This window comes from Strigops habroptila, chromosome 14 (genome assembly GCF_004027225.2).
Source record: "Strigops habroptila isolate Jane chromosome 14, bStrHab1.2.pri, whole genome shotgun sequence".
Taxonomy (NCBI): domain Eukaryota; kingdom Metazoa; phylum Chordata; class Aves; order Psittaciformes; family Psittacidae; genus Strigops; species Strigops habroptila.
This window is the reverse complement of record NC_044290.2, coordinates 6,261,348-6,277,364: the sequence shown is the minus strand read 5'-3', so window position 1 is coordinate 6,277,364 and position 16,017 is coordinate 6,261,348. Positions and strand designations below refer to the sequence as shown.

The 16,017-nt window shown below is 50.9% G+C and overlaps 3 protein-coding genes across 3 annotated transcripts; 1 reads left to right on the top strand and 2 right to left on the bottom strand.

Moving 5' to 3' along the window:
- Positions 1-1,440: 1,440 nt before the first annotated feature.
- On the bottom strand, positions 1,441-5,772 carry EME1 (essential meiotic structure-specific endonuclease 1). The gene is made up of 8 exons (XM_030506133.1): positions 5,171-5,772; positions 4,960-5,087; positions 4,684-4,776; positions 4,190-4,311; positions 3,833-3,959; positions 3,196-3,311; positions 2,186-2,375; positions 1,441-1,911 (listed from the first exon to the last, which is right to left on the bottom strand). The coding sequence occupies exons 1-8, from the start codon at positions 5,745-5,747 to the stop codon at positions 1,735-1,737; spliced, it is 1,530 nt and encodes a 509-aa protein (XP_030361993.1). The 5' UTR covers positions 5,748-5,772; the 3' UTR covers positions 1,441-1,734.
- Positions 5,773-5,876: 104 nt separating this feature from the next.
- On the top strand, positions 5,877-10,631 carry MRPL27 (mitochondrial ribosomal protein L27). The gene is made up of 4 exons (XM_030506135.1): positions 5,877-5,950; positions 8,924-9,046; positions 9,702-9,769; positions 10,202-10,631. The coding sequence occupies exons 1-4, from the start codon at positions 5,914-5,916 to the stop codon at positions 10,406-10,408; spliced, it is 435 nt and encodes a 144-aa protein (XP_030361995.1). The 5' UTR covers positions 5,877-5,913; the 3' UTR covers positions 10,409-10,631.
- An 85-nt stretch (positions 10,632-10,716) lies between these two features.
- On the bottom strand, positions 10,717-16,016 carry LOC115616634. Its single transcript, XM_030506134.1, has 6 exons — positions 15,933-16,016; positions 15,353-15,474; positions 14,020-14,121; positions 13,459-13,623; positions 12,045-12,187; positions 10,717-11,970 (listed from the first exon to the last, which is right to left on the bottom strand). The coding sequence occupies exons 1-6, from the start codon at positions 15,967-15,969 to the stop codon at positions 11,925-11,927; spliced, it is 615 nt and encodes a 204-aa protein (XP_030361994.1). The 5' UTR covers positions 15,970-16,016; the 3' UTR covers positions 10,717-11,924.
- Position 16,017: the final 1 nt, after the last annotated feature.

Here is a 16,017-nt window from a genome sequence, read left to right as displayed (position 1 = left end):
GCTAAAGTTCTTTAAGCAGGTTTACACTTTGCTTTTAGTATTTAACTCACCACATTCTTTAAAAGGCCCTTGCTTGCTATCCAGAAACGTGCAGAAAAAACCCCAACAAACAAAATCCAAAACAACATTTCCTCTCTGCAGACATTCCTGCAGCATCTGGCAGGAACCTGCTACTTAAGTTCATAGAATCACAGGTTTCAGTTGGAAGGGACCTTAAAACTCATCTAATTCCACCCCCCTGCCACAGGCAGGGACACCTTCCACTAGAGCAGGTTGCTCCAAGCCCCTGTGTCCAACCTGGCCTTGAACACTGCCAGGGATGGGGCAGCCACAGCTTCTCTGGGCACCCTGTGCCAGCGCCTCAGCACCCTCACAAGGAAGAGCTTCTGCCTAAGAGCTCATCTCAGTCTCCTCTCTTTCAGTTTAAAGCCGTTACCCCTTGTCCTGTCCCTACAAGCCCTTGTCCAAAGCCCCTCTCCCAGTTTCTTGCAGCCCCTTTATGCGCTGGAGCTGCTCTGAGGTCTCTCCGGAGCCTTTTCTTCTCCAGGCTGAACCAGCCCAGCTCTCTCAGCCTGGCTCCAAAGCAGAGCTGCTCCAGCCCTCACAGCACCTCCGTGGCCTCCTCTTGGACTCACTCCAACAGCTCCACACCCCTCTTGTGTTGTTGCTCGAGCTAGACACAGGACTGAGGGGAAGTCTCACCAGAGCAGAGCAGAGGACACCTCCCTCAACCTGCTGGCCACTTCTTTTGATGCAGCCCAGCACACACTTGGCTTCTGGGCTAAAAGTTCCCAAATGCCAGGCTGATCAGGTTTATCAGTTTGGGTCAGAAGCGCGCTGCTGGCCCCGCAAAGGCTCTTACTGAACCCCTGAAGCCAGCGTGGCAGGTGGGTATTTTTTCATCCAAGACAACACATTTCCAAAGGGTAACTTCCACACATCAGATGCAGTTTAAAATTCACTCCCAACACTCATCTCCGTAAGTGCTGCTGTCACAAAAGACTTCAAGTGTCCTTGTGTGCACACAAGTGCTAACGGCTTCAGAGAGGGGCAAGCATGCTCCCCCGTCTAATTAAAAGAAAGCTTTTTCTGCCAACTGTTCAGCCCTCATAATTCCAGCACATATAATCAGATTTCAAGACCCTCTATAGATTAAGCTGTCTGGAGACTGAATCAGGGCACTCTAAATTTATATCTGAAAATTAGTCTTACTCATTCCCATCTGCCACAGCAGAAAACTGAGTCTGCTTTGTGAGGTAAAGCTCTTCCACCTCACTTAGAGCAGGTGCTGGGGGGGCTGCACCATGTTGCTTTAGCATTAGGATTTTTCACACTGGAGAGGGAAGACAACTCCTTGCAGTTTAGGAGAGCAGCGGGAAGTATTCCTTTCAACAGATGACAGACCTGTCTAGATTCAAGGCCGGATATTAAAAAGCAAACTTATTAGTCAAATGATTTATTTACTAGGAAGACAAATAAAAGGAACTTTCATTCCTCTAAGCCGTGTCCATCTCATGCTCTTAGGGAAGATGTTCTCCCCCTTTCTTGTGTAAACTCCAGCCATTCAGCAATTTAATCCAACCTTCTTCTGCTACAGTGAAGTCCGAGTGCATTTTAAGTCTTTTAACTGGCATCAATGATTCTGTTATCTAAGCACTTCTCCCCAGAAGGAAGCTGAATACTTAAATAGTAAATACTTAAAGCAGCAAACAGTAAAATCCTCATTCCCTGGAGCTACCCAGTGATATCCAAATAGAGATCAGGATCATGGGAAGTCATCTGGAGATAGACTCGTCGGGAGAGCTCTGGTCCAATGCGCCGGGAGGTGGCTGTCACGCCGTCACCACGGCGCACAGGGATGTTAGCCAGCATGTTCTCCCGCTCCTGCTCTGAGGAGCACCTGATATAGGCCTAAAAGCAACACAAAGGATCAAGAGTATCAACCATTTGCATCCATTGCTCAAAAGAATAATTAAAGCTTTGCACCCGTGGCTGCACTACCCTTGTTCACAACGTACGCTTGATTTTCACCTGGTCTCTCCACAGATCCCATTTGTGAACTTCACCACCTCACTAAGCAGCTCCATAGAGAATCCTTGTGTCACATTTAATATCAATTAAATGATGTCTTCCACTCCTTACATTAGCTGGCTGTCTGCACACAGTGTTCTTGAGGCATCCTCACCTGGCTCAGGAGCTGAGGAGAAGGGTAGGCGGACACAATAGCCTCAGCCATCTCCAGGCTGACCCGGTTAAACTGTTGTAACTGTCTCTTCCAAACTTCCAAGAGACCCTTTCCGGAACGATCCACCTTCACTCCTCCACACCACGCCTTCTCTAAGTAGAAGGAGAACCCTGTGTTCTCCCGCTCTCGCCTGGGGAGAACAAAGAAGAGAGGAGCAAATGAGACAATGAGATATGAAAATCCCATCCCTCCATGAGTTGTCACATAACCAGAGAGACGTTTCTCACTCTCTGCTATTAGAGATGCCATTGGCATCAAAGTAAATGCTAACAATTTGACCCTGTCTTCTTTACATTTCCTTGTTTAAGACCCAGATTTCCTACTGAAAAAGAAACGACCTGTGCTTGGGAGCAATCCTGACACGAGCCAGCATGCATGCGAAGTGGTAAACAAGAATTCACTTTCTGTCAACCATACTAGAACACTTTTATGTGTCATTTTTAATGACGTCTCCCCTCTTCTCATGGCTGAGATGTCAAATACAGCAGCTGCTGTGATAGGAATGCTAGGATTGTGTGAGACAGCACAAGATGGCTTTCTTTTAGCTATTGGTGCACAACATGCTGCTGTCCTTATCAGTGAAAACAGCTAAAGGGTTCCCTCTCAGTAATGTCTCTCTTGGTTACACACTGAAGAAGAAAAGCTGGTGCTCTAAAAGTCCAACCCTACTTGCATTCCTTTCCCGCTCCTAAAATCAGACCAAGAGCTCGATGTTAAGATTCCAACATGAAACCAGGGTCTGTCCTCACCCCTCCCTAGGCAGGAATTCAGTTTCCAAGAGCTAACTCTGTGCTGAAGGAGCTGCACTACAGCTGCTCTGGTCCCTGCTCCTTTAAAGATCATTACACTGTGTTGTAGTGAAGTAGAGCCGCATACCTGCTATCCCCTCCCAGTAACCGTGCAAATGCAACCTCTCCAAAGGTGTGACCAAACCTGATCTGGTTACTCACTTGAAGGGTGCTTCAGCCACAGATTTTGTGAACATAGTGGCATATTCTCCAAGCTCCTCCCAGCTCTCAAAAAAGCTGACTTGGACTTGTTTGCACAGCTGCAGGTCCACCAAGGCCTGTAAACATTGTCAGAAATGAATGGAACAATTCATCTTGTCACATCAAACCCCACTCTTGAAACAAAAAAAGGGTCACGACATCTTGCTATAGCACAAGAACATCCCCCTCTCTCCCCATTTTGGGAACAGGTAATTTAAGGCACTGAAGTATTTAGGGGCAGTCTGTCTCCTGCCAGTTAGTATCAGTCTAGCACCATTTCAGCTGGGCAGCTCCTCAGTGGCAGCTCTCATTACACACAAGCCACCCAGCCCAGCTTTGCCAGCAGCCCACCGAAGGTGAGAGATGCTAACCAAGACTGACATCAGAATCAAGTTCAAGGTGAACTTGATTGAGAATCAAGAATCAAGGTGAACAAGACAGTCCATGAGAGTGGGGAACTGAACCCAGAGCTCTGTCCACACACATGGATTAACAAAGGCTGAACCCCTCCCACCCAAGAAGGTGTGTGAGTGGGTCAAATGTTCCAGCAGCAGCCAACAAGACATGATGGCTGTGTGCCTGTTTTAAAGGTACTCACTTCTTCCACGTCCATTCTGGTTATCTCCAGGCCAGAATCCTTAACTGCCTTTTTTTTACGTCTTCCTTGTTCCTCATCTCGGCTTCCATTTGCTGCTGCTTGTCGCTGTCTCTTTTTTGACTGAAGTCTGAGAGACGAAAGAAGAGTGAAGTGAGGCTGGGATCTCATGCTCTTCCCCAGGTATTTTGTGATGACAGGCCTTTACTTCTGTTTCTGTATGACAAATAGTGGAGCAGCTCTGGGTGGGAATGCCTCTTAAGCTCCAGTCTTTGCTAGAAGGAATTAATGTAAACACCTATGGCATTTTTCCAGGCCAGAGACAAACACAGAAATGTTTGGAGGGAAAAAAAGTTTAACCTGAAATAATTTTCTACTTCGGCAACAGCCAGTGCCAGAATCTTCCCAGGCATTTTCTCCATCACACGAGCTACGTAGGTCTGTAGGGTCTCCTTCTGTCCTTCTGTACAGCCCTGGGCCTCCTGCAAAGATGAACAGAAAACAGGAGTTAAACCATACTGAGGTACACACGCAAGTGTAGCAGCCTATGGCTCTGATTCTGCAGATGAAAACATCTGTTCGTGCTGCTCTTCAGGAGCAAGCAGGCAATATTTGATCTGGCATAAAGCTATGGCAAAAAGAAATATAAAATAACCCCATTTGAGCTGAAAAAGTTTGTCAGAATGACAATGTTTGCAGAACTTTGCATTATACAACCCTAGTGGCTTTGATCCATTAATCCATGAAACCATGGCTCCATCCCACATCAAAACCTTCCTGCTGTGAAGAGAACGATGAACATCACCCTGAGAGCACAGCATGTTCGTGAGCACAAAAGTCATAAGCATTCTCACTTGTTTGTAGTTGTGAGCCATGGACAAAAACTCCTCCAAGCGAAGCAGAACCAGGACATTTGGTTCTTCTGTCCATTCATCTCCTTCTCCCATCTGTTCAGATAGGAAAACAAACAGCCAGACCAACAGTCTGTTTATCATTCATTCCAACCAGTGCTCCCACTCAGCCCTCTGAAGCAGGGAGAGGATTAGAGAGTGTTTACTAAATACAATTACTAATGAGTGCAAATAACAGAGGAAGAAAAGGGCAAGAACATGAAGATTTGGCTTGCGCACCTGAAACGACACAGCCTTTCTCCTCCAGGTGATGCTGCAGGGAACAGCCTGATCCTCAACCAGACAGGAATAATTTGCAGCCTGCAAAGCACTAAGGACCTGTTCACCACCTTCTACCTGCAACAGAACTGAGATCAGTGCATGGGTCAGACCTCCACACAGAGGAGACAACAGGCAATACAAGGCAGACACAGGCTGTGAGGACAAGTACCTGGATCTAGCACCACTGTTATGTATTTCTGGCACTCCCCTGGCCGCTGAGCTTTCAGCACCTTGGCAAGGGCCCTCTTCCTCTCTTTTTCCTCCTCCTTTTGCCTCTTTAGCGCTTCTCGCTCCTTCCTCCTCTGCCACGATTTGCACATTGTCTCTCTATCCTTCTGACTACGGTTTAGCTTCTTGGGAAGGGGGGATATCTCTGGGCTTGCTTCGCTTAGCAGGGGCATATTAGGCTGGTCCGTGGAGTCAGACTGAGAGGCTGGCAACGGGCACAAGGAGGGTGTCTCAGCATCTTGCGTGCTCCTTTGGCTGCCACAAGACACTTCAAAACCCGCATTCCCTGCTTCCATCCTCCTTTTGATCCTCTCAGGTAGAGGGACGACCTCCTCCTCGTCGCTCCCACTGCTCACTACCACAACCACCTCTGCCGCGCCCCTCGCTTTAGAGGCAGAAGGCGAGGACCGCCGGCGACCCAAATCGCAAGGCGGCGATGGGGATATCTGCAGAAGGGAGGCTAAAGTAGGCAACCGCTCCTCATCGCTCCCCTCAGACCTCGGACCGCTTTCCGCCATCCCTCCTTGCCCTGAGGTATCCTGAGGGGAAGCCCAGCCCTCGCGGCGATTGGTCCGAAGGCGCGCGGGGCTGGCGGCGATTGGCCCGGATGCGCGCGCGTGCGCGTTCGGGCCAATCGCCGCCAGCCCCGCGCGCTTCCCGCCCTCCCACCGGAAAGGGAAGAAGATGGTGGTAGACAAAATGGCGGCGCTGCGGCGGTTGTGTGAGTGAGGGGTTACCTTCACCTTCGCTCCCTTCAAAGGGTGGGGAAAGGAGGGAAAGCCGGCCGTAGGGTGGGAGGTTTTGCTCGGGATGGGATGGGGTGTACCCCGTGGGAGTTCGCTGTCGGTGTCTTGGGGTCGAACTCTTTGGTTTTTACCTCAGGCCGCGGAGGTGCTGTGGTGAAGTGGGCGGGTTTCAGGCCCCGCATTGCGGGACTGTTCATGCGGGAAGGGGTTTAAGCCATCTCAGGTGGTTTAAAGTGCAATGTGCTGAAAGCAGGGGCTGAGGTGATGGTGAAGTGCTGAGGGCTTTATCCCTTATGCCTTCAGAAATCTCCAGGGATGAGGAATGTCTCTGTGCTGCTGCTTGACTGCCTTCAAAGTGGAAAAATCATCTTTAGAGAACCAGTATTCATGTGTGTTAGATAGAAACCAAACAGTGAGGGGTGCCGCTCTCTCCTTGCAGAGTGTAATAGTCAGGAAGCTTTAAAAATACCCTTTTCTAATTGTTAAGTGTTAAAGGCCAAAATACTCTTAATGATTCTTTGGTGGCCCAGGACACAGTTGGCTTTCTGGGCTGCACACTGCCAGGTCATGTTGAGCTTCTCATCAACCAACACACCCAAGCCCTCCTTAGGGCTGCTCTTAATCCAGCCTCTGCCCACCCTGTACTTGTGCTTGGGATTGCCCTGTCCCAGGGGCAGGACCTTGCACTTGGCCAGGACCTTGAACTTTCAGGTTTCCATGGCCTCACCTCTCAAATTTGTCTGTGGATCCACCCATCAAATCCATGTCTCTCCAATTTAGAGACAAGGATGTTATGTGGGACAGTGTCAAGTGCCTTGCACAAGTCCAGTTGCTCTTCCCTTATCCACAAGCACTGTAGCCCATCGTAGAAGGCCACCAGATTTGTCAGGCATGATTTGCCCTTAGGGAGTTCATGTTGGCTGCCACCAGTCACCCCTTATTGTTCATGTGCCCTAGCTTAATTTTAGGAGGATCTGCTCCATGGTCTTGCTGGGCACTGAAGTGATCCTGACCAGTCTGTAGTTCCCTGGATCTTCTTTTTTCCCTTTTTGAAAACAGAGGTTATATATCCCCTTTTCCAGTCATCAGGAACTTCAAAGGGCTGCCACAACTTCTCAGATATGATGGATAATGGCTTGGCCACTTCATCCACCAGTCAGGACCCATGGATGCATCTCATCAGGTCCCATGGACTTGTGCATCTTCAGGTTCCTTAGATGGTCTTGAACCTGATCTGCTACAGCGGGTAGTTCTCCATTCTCCCAGTCCTTGCCTTTGCCTTCTGTGACTTGGGTGGTGTGGTTGGAGCTCTTGTCGGTGACAACCTTGGCCTTCTCCATGTCCCATGTGACCAGGTCTCCCTTTTCCTTCTGGAGGGGGCCCACATTTTCCCTTGTCTTCCTTTTATCCCCAGTGTATCTATCTAACTTCTAAATCTAGAAGTTTCTCTTGTTGCTCAGCTACAAGACCAGGGCAGTGAGCTTGCTGCATGCCCTCCTCACTGCCCTAAGGATCTTGATCTCCATTTCATTGTCACTGCAGCCAAGGCTGCCCTTGAGCTTCACATGCCCCACCAGCCCCTCCCTGTTGGCGAGGACAAAGTCCAGCACAGCACCTCTCCTCGTTGGCTCCACTATCACTTTATCATTTGGAAAAGGATGTTATCATCAGTGTATTCCAGGAACCTCCTGGATTGCTCCTGCCCTGCTGTGTTGCCGCCAACAGTTATCAGTGGTTGAAGTTCCTCACGAGGACCAGGGCTTGTGAACGTGAGGCTGCTCCCACCTGTATCCAGAGGGCCTCATCCACTTCTCTTGCTCCTCATCCATCCCCAGGCAGAGCTCCATGCCCTCCAGCTGGTCACTGACATAGAAGGTGACACCACCTCATCTCCCCTGCCTGTCCTTCGTGAAGAGCTTGTATCCTTCCATTCCAACACTCCAGACACAGGAGCCATCCCACCGTGTCTCCGTGGTGCCAATAAGTCCATAGCCCTGCAGGCTTGCACACACCTCCCACTGCCCCCACTGAAGCCTCCACTGGCTGGAGTGGCAGGAATTCCTTTGTGCAGCTCTTCAGGTGCTCTCCTGCTGACCTGCAATCCCTCTCCAGGCTCTGGGCACCTTGCACTGGCATCAAACTGGTAGGAGTGGGACAGACTGAGGTTCCCCTCCCTCGGAACTTTAGTTTAAAGCCCTCTTCACCAGCTTTGTGACCGAAGATGCTCTTCCCCTTCTCAGACACACAGAGCCACGTTTCTCAAAGCAAGTCCCATGGTCTAAGCAGCCAAACCCCTTACTGTGACACCAGTCTTGTAATCATGTGTTGATCTGCCACATTTGACAGGCCCCTTCAAACCCTTCCCTTCAACCAGGAGGATGGATGAAAAACTCCTGCGCTCCAGAGTCCCTGTTCACCACTCCCAGGGCTCTATAGTCCTTCTTGATACTCCTCAGACTGCTTCTGGCAGTATCTGGTATGAATATCTGCTTGTGCATCATCCTGGAGTCTTCTCACTTGTAAGATTGCAAAATATTACTGTGTAAGTAAATACCATTGGGTCAAAGGGGAAGCTGAAACAGAGATCACAACTTATCTCTTCTCCAAGCAGTATCAGGCCAATCCACAGCTCCCAGGAACGTCTGTACCTCATTTTACAAGGTCTTGCTCAAGCATGAATTTGTGCACGTCCTTTAACATCATTGCTGAGATCATTCCTCCATGGGCAGCAGCAGCAGCACTTGAGATGTAGCCTTTTAAATGCCTAAGCATTTAAACTTATGGTCAAATTATGGTTTCTCTTGGAAGTACATTGTTTTTTTCTCTCCAGACTTTCTTTTACCTTTAGTTTTAAAGCTGGTCTTAACTGATCTCCTTTAAATCTGAAAGAAAGAATATGTCTTAATAGCTTTTTCCAGCTAACGTTGTTGTTCTTGCTTCAAACCCAGTTCTGACAACTCCCCAAACGAGCCTGGTTGCCATCAGATGTGCTTCTAAGAAAAGTGGGGGCAGCTCAAAAAATCTTGGTGGCCGCAGCCCTGGGAAGCGCTATGGGTTCAAGAAAGTAGAAGGTAGGTCTTGAGTATCTGCTGAGTCCCATTTGTTGGGCTCCTCACAGCTTCCCCCTCCTACTGGTTGCAGCAGGAGGTGGCCAGGGCACTCTTCCAAGAGAATGGCAAGGGGAGGTTCAGTGAAACCTCGTGATCAAGGGTGGCTGGTGGGAGGGCAGGGTGAGCCAGCCAAAATTGCCTACAGAAACATGCTTTGATTCCAGCTCTGCCTCTGTGGAGCTCCTGGAAGGAGGGCAGGCAGTGGGACACTTTTCCCCCCCATGCTGCTGCGCATTTGAGATGTTTACAAAGGGGAGAATTATGAGGCTTAGCAGAAGCCAAAGTACAGATTCTTGCACCTGAGTGCTTATAATTATTACCTTTGCTGATGAAAACATACTGATGTAAAAGGTAATAAAACAAATACTTTCAGCAACCAGAAAATGCTTTGCACCCCCAAGGAATCTGTTCAAAGACTAACATTGCTTTTTGCCACTGTGTATCAATTGCCTTTTATTTCCTGCTAACAGCATTTTTTGGTTAGATGCGTTTAGCATTTCAAGTTCATTTTTCCTTAGAAAATTCCCACCAAAAGCTGAGGTTTGTAAGTCCTGGAACCACTTGTGTTCCAGGGAGCTCTGTCTCTCTGCAGCCTGACTCTGTCACTCTGTTGCAGGTGCCTTTGTGCATGCAGGCAACATTCTGGCTACGCAGCGGTTGATACGTTGGCACCCTGGGGCTCACGTGAGTTGTTTTCCATCTCTTCCTTAGTTCTCAGAGAACAGCAACCCACCAGAATCCTGTACCTGGGGCCTTCTCTCAAGCTCATTCTTAATGCTCTTCCCTATATACTTCTGAAATGGGGTTTCATGACCTGATATTTCTTAGTCACAGAGCCACACCAGTGCCCATGTGGCTCGGGAAAGGTCTGAAAGTTATGGATATCCCCCAACACTTCTACAACCTTGTACTTCAGGGTGGAATCAGTATCTCCTCCCTCGTGATGAGCACCATTGTATACTGATTGCTGGAAGCAACTAGTGTGGTTTTGTTTTAAAATCCAAAGCAACAGATGCTGTTGAAACCAGGATATCAAAGGAGGCAGACCAATGATCAGGTCTGCTTTAGTGGTGGACCTCCAGCCTTTCCTTCCTAATGCTCCTCATCCTCTTCCAGGTGGGGATGGGCCGTAACAAGACACTTTACGCCCTGGAGGATGGGATTGTGAGATACACCAAAGAGGTCTACGTCCCTCTGCCCCGCAGCAGTGAGAGCAGAGAAGTCATCTGTCGCCTACCCAAAGGAGCAGTGCTTTATAAAACCTTTATCAATGTTATCCCTACCACAGAAGTAGGAAGCTTTAAACTGGTCACCATGCTCTGAGCCATCACACGGGGACGGATGGGAAGGAGTGACTGGGACAGACCACTACAGCTGGACCGACATCCGAGGACAAGAACATCCTAGCTCTGAAGGTACCAGTTTAGGACTTGTTTTTTTGCTCCTAAAGCACGTGTGGGCAGTGCTCAGGCGATGGGATCACCTGCAGGCATTTCTAAGAGTGTTTAATAAATGCTCTGGGGCCGCTGAAGGCTTTGGCTGTTCATGGAATGCATTACTTCTGTTCATGTACCATCTGAAACTCCCTTCCTCTGGGGAACCTGTTCCATTGTGCCACTGGATGAGTTTTCTCCACAATCACTTTTAGGTCACTACTTATCGCACTAATAATTCCCCTCTATTTTTGCTCATTATTAGACATTACTGTTGTATTTGTATCTTAATTCAAAATACTTTTCCACCTGCATCTATCTCTGCATCCCTGGAAGGTAGATTTTTCCTTCTAACTCATCTCAGTGATTAACTCAAGTATCTGGAATATAACTCAGATACCATTTAGTAGCCACAAGAGGCAAGTTCACACTTGTAAAGCTAACTCATGACTAATTGTAGGATGCCTGGGAGGATGCACAGGCCTGGGGTGGTATTTGAAGCTCAGCAGCTGGAGGTGTATCATAAGGCCATAAACCAGAAGACATCCTTTTTGTCTTCCCCTGAGTCATTCCATGGCATTTTTTGAGCTTCTCTTGCTCAAAAGAAAGGAGCCCAAATACCTTGTGGCCAAACTGATCTCATTTTATCTCAATTTTATCATTGTTTGTAAACAATTTGAAACATTGGCTCTGCAGTAGAAAACAGGTTATCAAAATTGGTGGTGTAAGGACACCGGTGTGGATGCTGTTAGATTGTCTGCTCTGCAGAAGACAACTAAGTAAATCAGGTCAGCCACGCCTGTCCACCTTTGCTTTACATTCCCTGTGGTTCGTAGTTCACCAGCTATTTTGGCTGCATTTCTGTCCTTTCCCAGTCACACAGTTCATTCTCTGTGGTTGGGATTTGCATATAGCAGGTGACACTACCCCTGGAGCCTCTCCAGATCTTTATGTAAAGTCCATACAACATCGCTGTTGGTCACAGAGGACCATTGCTGCAGGAGCACACAGCAGTGCTCTCATGCTGACCCGTTCTGCTGCTCTCAGGTGAGGATTCCCACCTGGCAGCCAATACACTGATAAAGTAAAACATTTCATAACCTAAGAAATAAGTGAAGTAGCACAACACTGTGACTGTCTGAGGTCTGATCCTTGGTCCAGCTGGCAGTGCTCGCCTCACAGAGGTGCCATACACCAGCTGCCTGGAGGAGCTCTGGCTGAGCAGACCTTCTCCTTGGCTTTGCCCCCTGTGTGGAAGCAAGCAGCTGGTCTCTTGCCTTTGGTGACAGTACGTTTGCCAAAGAGTGAGCACACATCCCTAGTTGCTCTGCCTGGCAGTGGCTCCGTGGTTGTCCTTGTGCTGCAGGAGGGATGTCTCTGCTGGCCAGGTCTGACTTGCCTGTGTCTCAGCTGATGGCAAACCTGGGCAAAGGTCTGACATTTGGCCATTCCCTGCGGATGAGAACGATGTCACAGGCACTTCTGCCGCTGACACCACAGGAAGAAGCAGCACACCGAGGCCTTACACGGCTGTGTTTCGCTGAGGTTGGTAGCCAGGAGGGGCCTGGAAAGAGTCTGGAACGCCACGTCTGTCCAAGGTCTCTGAGCTTATCACTGGTCCTGAGAAAGCTGGAGGATGCCTCAGAGCATGCTCATAGGGAGGCGGCATCTATTGAGGAGAGAGGAAGAGCGTTACAGCGGATCAGAAATAACCAGGAGATTATCCCACCTCTTCTCATGGAGCAGATGACAAGGCTCCCAACCACCACCAGCCTGAAATCAAACTCCTGCAGTCATCCAAGCAGCAGGCTGCTAGCCAGGAGAACTGGGAGATGAGGGCTTAGCACTCTGATCTTGCACCTTGCAACACGGTAGCGCACGCTGAAGAGGCACATTCCCCCTGCTCCCCCCAGCTCTCTGTACCAGGTTCCAGCTCTTCTCTAGTCCCTTTCAAGGACTTGTCACTACTTGTCATACGGCCAGAAGAGATGCGACTTTCATCAAGAGGACTGTAGCTCACTTTCCTTTGGCCACAAAGATCAGTTACTGGGATTATACAAGCACCTACAAACCAGGCTTTCTGCCCAGGTTTTGGTAGCAAGTCTCAGTACACAGCAGCAAAGAGGAACCTCCAGGCTGTTGTTATGTGTATTTTGGCAGAGCTGAGCCAGTTCTCTGCCTGTGAGGAGCCACAGAAGCAGCACAGGCATGTTGTGGAAGTGCTCCCCTTGCAGCTCCTTACCTACTCATCTTTGGGACTGACCTTTCTGCCCTCAGTGCTCTGGTTTCAAGGCAGCTCTCGTTAGTAATAGCTCCAAACACTGAGTAGCAAGTGCTAAGCCAGACTTAAGGTACAGCTTTAAGAGCTCAAAATCCAGGTAAATTGGTGAACCTTTAGTGCTCTACCCAGGGTTTCAGATGTTTCTGTTCTGCTTTAGTCAAGGAGGTCTCTGTTCTGTGGGAGTCTCTCGGGACACTGCCACAGGACCTACTTGGCAGATGCACTCGCTTCTCTCTGTTCTATTGAAGGAGTGCAAATCTTAAACAGGCAAAGCCTTCTGCTCAGAAATAACACTTCAAGGTAATAGTGAAGGGCCTCCCAAAGGCAGGGAGAAGGGAGCGAGAAACCCTGGAAGCCTTACAGATCTAAAAATAACATTCCAGCTTGGACTTGTACTGAGCAGATGATCTGAAGGGCTCACCCTTTCAGCAGCAGCTCTGCCCTGCCTCCCCCACCCCGAGAGCTCGATCATTAACCAGCACAGATGAACACCAAAGGAGCTTCCCGATACCCTTTGTGCCCTTCCCAGAGATAAAGGCTATCGGAGTAAGGCAATCGCAGAGAACAGAGTCCTGCAGCAAGACCCAGATGCAGACCAGAGGCGGGGAACTGCCCCTGGGGCTCTGCCAGCAGCCCGGTGCAGGGGAGGGAGAGCTCACCTCCTGGGAAGGCTCTGCCCACAGCCCGAACCTGTCGGCAATCATCTGGTGGATCTCCCGTTGGCGATCCTTCTTCCGCACGCTCTCGTAGCTGGGCAGGCGGGGCTGCTCCCAATAAGGGACCTGGTATGTGCTGGGGGGCCCGACACAGAACAGCTCATCCCCCTAGAAATGCCCAGCCAGAGGAGAAAGGTCAGTGTGGTGGTGGCTTCCTTTGCTAAAAGTTCATTACTTGGTGCCACCTGAAGTTGCTTCAGGGTTTGAAGTTGTAGCTGCCCTTCCTTGAACCCTGAGAGAGGAAATCCTCCCTCCTGGGAGATAATCATACCATGACGTGCTTGCAAGATCCCAAGCCCCAAGGGATATGCCTGGCACTTACCATGGTGTCCCGTGCAGTATCCCTGCTCCCCACATCCCCCTCCACGCACAGGCAGCACTTCCCAAAGCTGCTCCTGCTGCCCAGCGCCTTCTCCCTCTGCCCCAGGAGCCCCCAGGTTCCCATAACCATGGCCTTTTCCCTACCATTCCCCCTCCAGCTCCCATCAGGGACCCAGCCATCACCTGCACGCCCGGGTTCTCAGCTGCAGCACTCTCCAGGCGCGAGGCTCTGCACTGGGGACCCACCAGCCGCTGGCTGCTGCTGAAGGAGGGCGGGGGGCAGTCCTGTAAGGAGGGGTGAGATGTTAGCAAAGCCAAAATCCCTCTCATCCTGCCTGGCAATGAACAGAACTGAGCTGGCTTACATGGGCCAGGGTGGGAAGTGGGGCTCTGGAAGTGGGGAGAACCACCCCTGCCCTTTTGGCTGATGTGGCTCTCACCACCAACCTCCACCTCCCTCTTTACCAATGCCAACATCCTCACCAAGCAGCACAGAACCTGAGCCCAACTGGAGGGACAGCAGCCCAGGCCCAGGTTTCATTCAGACTCAGCAGAACCACTCTCTTGGTTCATCTGCTTAGGACAATAAACCAAGCCAAGTATTCCGCTATCATAGATAAGAGCTCCATCACATGCTGAATTTGTAAACTCTTATCTACCAAGGTAGTCATTTCAGGATAACGGAGCAAGAAAATCTGCAGAGCAATGGCTGTTCTGTTCCTGAGTAGTCCTGCTCCAGTTAAACTCAGTTCCCCATCAACATGTTGAGCAAGAGTGAGCAGAGATCATCTCTCTGTAGACAGCCTTCTCCCTGACAGGCAGCAAGGAGGAAGAGGAGGAAGGAGCAGAGGCAGTGAAGCGGGCAGGGGACACCCACAGCCTGCTCCCACTCTGATTTCTGCTGGGGACTATCAGATTTGCTTTTCATGGCACCAGTCTCCATTCCCTACCAGCTGAGGCTGAACATCCCCTCTTCTCCCAGGGGAAAGTGGTACCTGCAGCTCTTAACAGCCATCCCGCAGCTCTGGAGGCTGAGCTGTCCCCAGGCAGCCACCAAGCACCACAAAAGCAGTGCTGCCTGAACATGCTGCTCTTTTCACTGTCACCAGCTCCCCACTCAAAGGCCAGCCCCAAGAAATTACAGCTGCGAGCGAAAGGGCTTTTGTGTCTCCCTGCTCTGTGCTGGGAGCTGCGCACATGAGAGCCACTTGCTGGGGATGCGAGTGGCTTTGTCTGCCTTTGCCCTCAGCTTCCAGCCCTCTCCCCATAACGCAGAGCCTGACCCCACCACAACGGTGCATCACCCCTCTCCAGGGAGCCAGGGAACCTGCCCGTGTCAGGCCTTGGGGATGTTACCACCAACAGCATGGCCAGGTGATGGATCTGTGCGGGAGACTGGGAAGAAGGAGGAGGCAGAGCTCAGCCCTGCTTGGATATCCCATGTCCATCCTGGAGCACAGTGCAATGGAACATGAGGCCGGGAGCAGCAGGAGACCCAGGGCAGGAGGACACTCACATACTGGCTGGGGCTCTGGAATAAGCGGCAGGAGCAGAGGAACTGGCAGCACATGGGGTCCCGGTGGTACAGGAGCAGCAGCAGGATGAGGATTGCCACGATGAAGACGGAGGTGGACACAGCTGCCAGGGAAGGGAGAAGAGGGGAATAAGCCTGTGGGCCCACGGGCCTCCCTGTTGCCTCCCACCTTCATCCCCCAGGGGCCACGGCTAAAAGCAGCTTGGAAAAGCCCCATTCAAGCCGGTTTCACCGACTGCCTGTCCCGAGGACTCGCCCACAGCGAGTAAGGGCACTCCGCGGGGCTCATCCCCATCCCGGACCACTGCACCGGGAACCGGGCCCGGCGCCCCCCCTCCCGGGGCTCTCGGCTCACACGCGGCCCCGCGCAGGGAACCGGGTCTCCAGCACTCTCGCAGAGCCCACCCGGCACCGGCACCCCCTCCCGCCGCTCTACTCTGACCTGAGCCCCGGGGGCTCAACGGGGACCCCGAAGAAGGACCGTGGGCTGTAGCGACCGCATCCCCGGGCCGCAGGGAGCCGGCACAACCCGAGGCCGCCCCCACCCGACCCCGCCACTCACTCGCGGCGATAACGATGGCCAGGACGTTGCTGTCCATGGCGGCGCCGGCAGCCGCCGTGTGCACCGAGGCCTCGCTGGGCTGCGC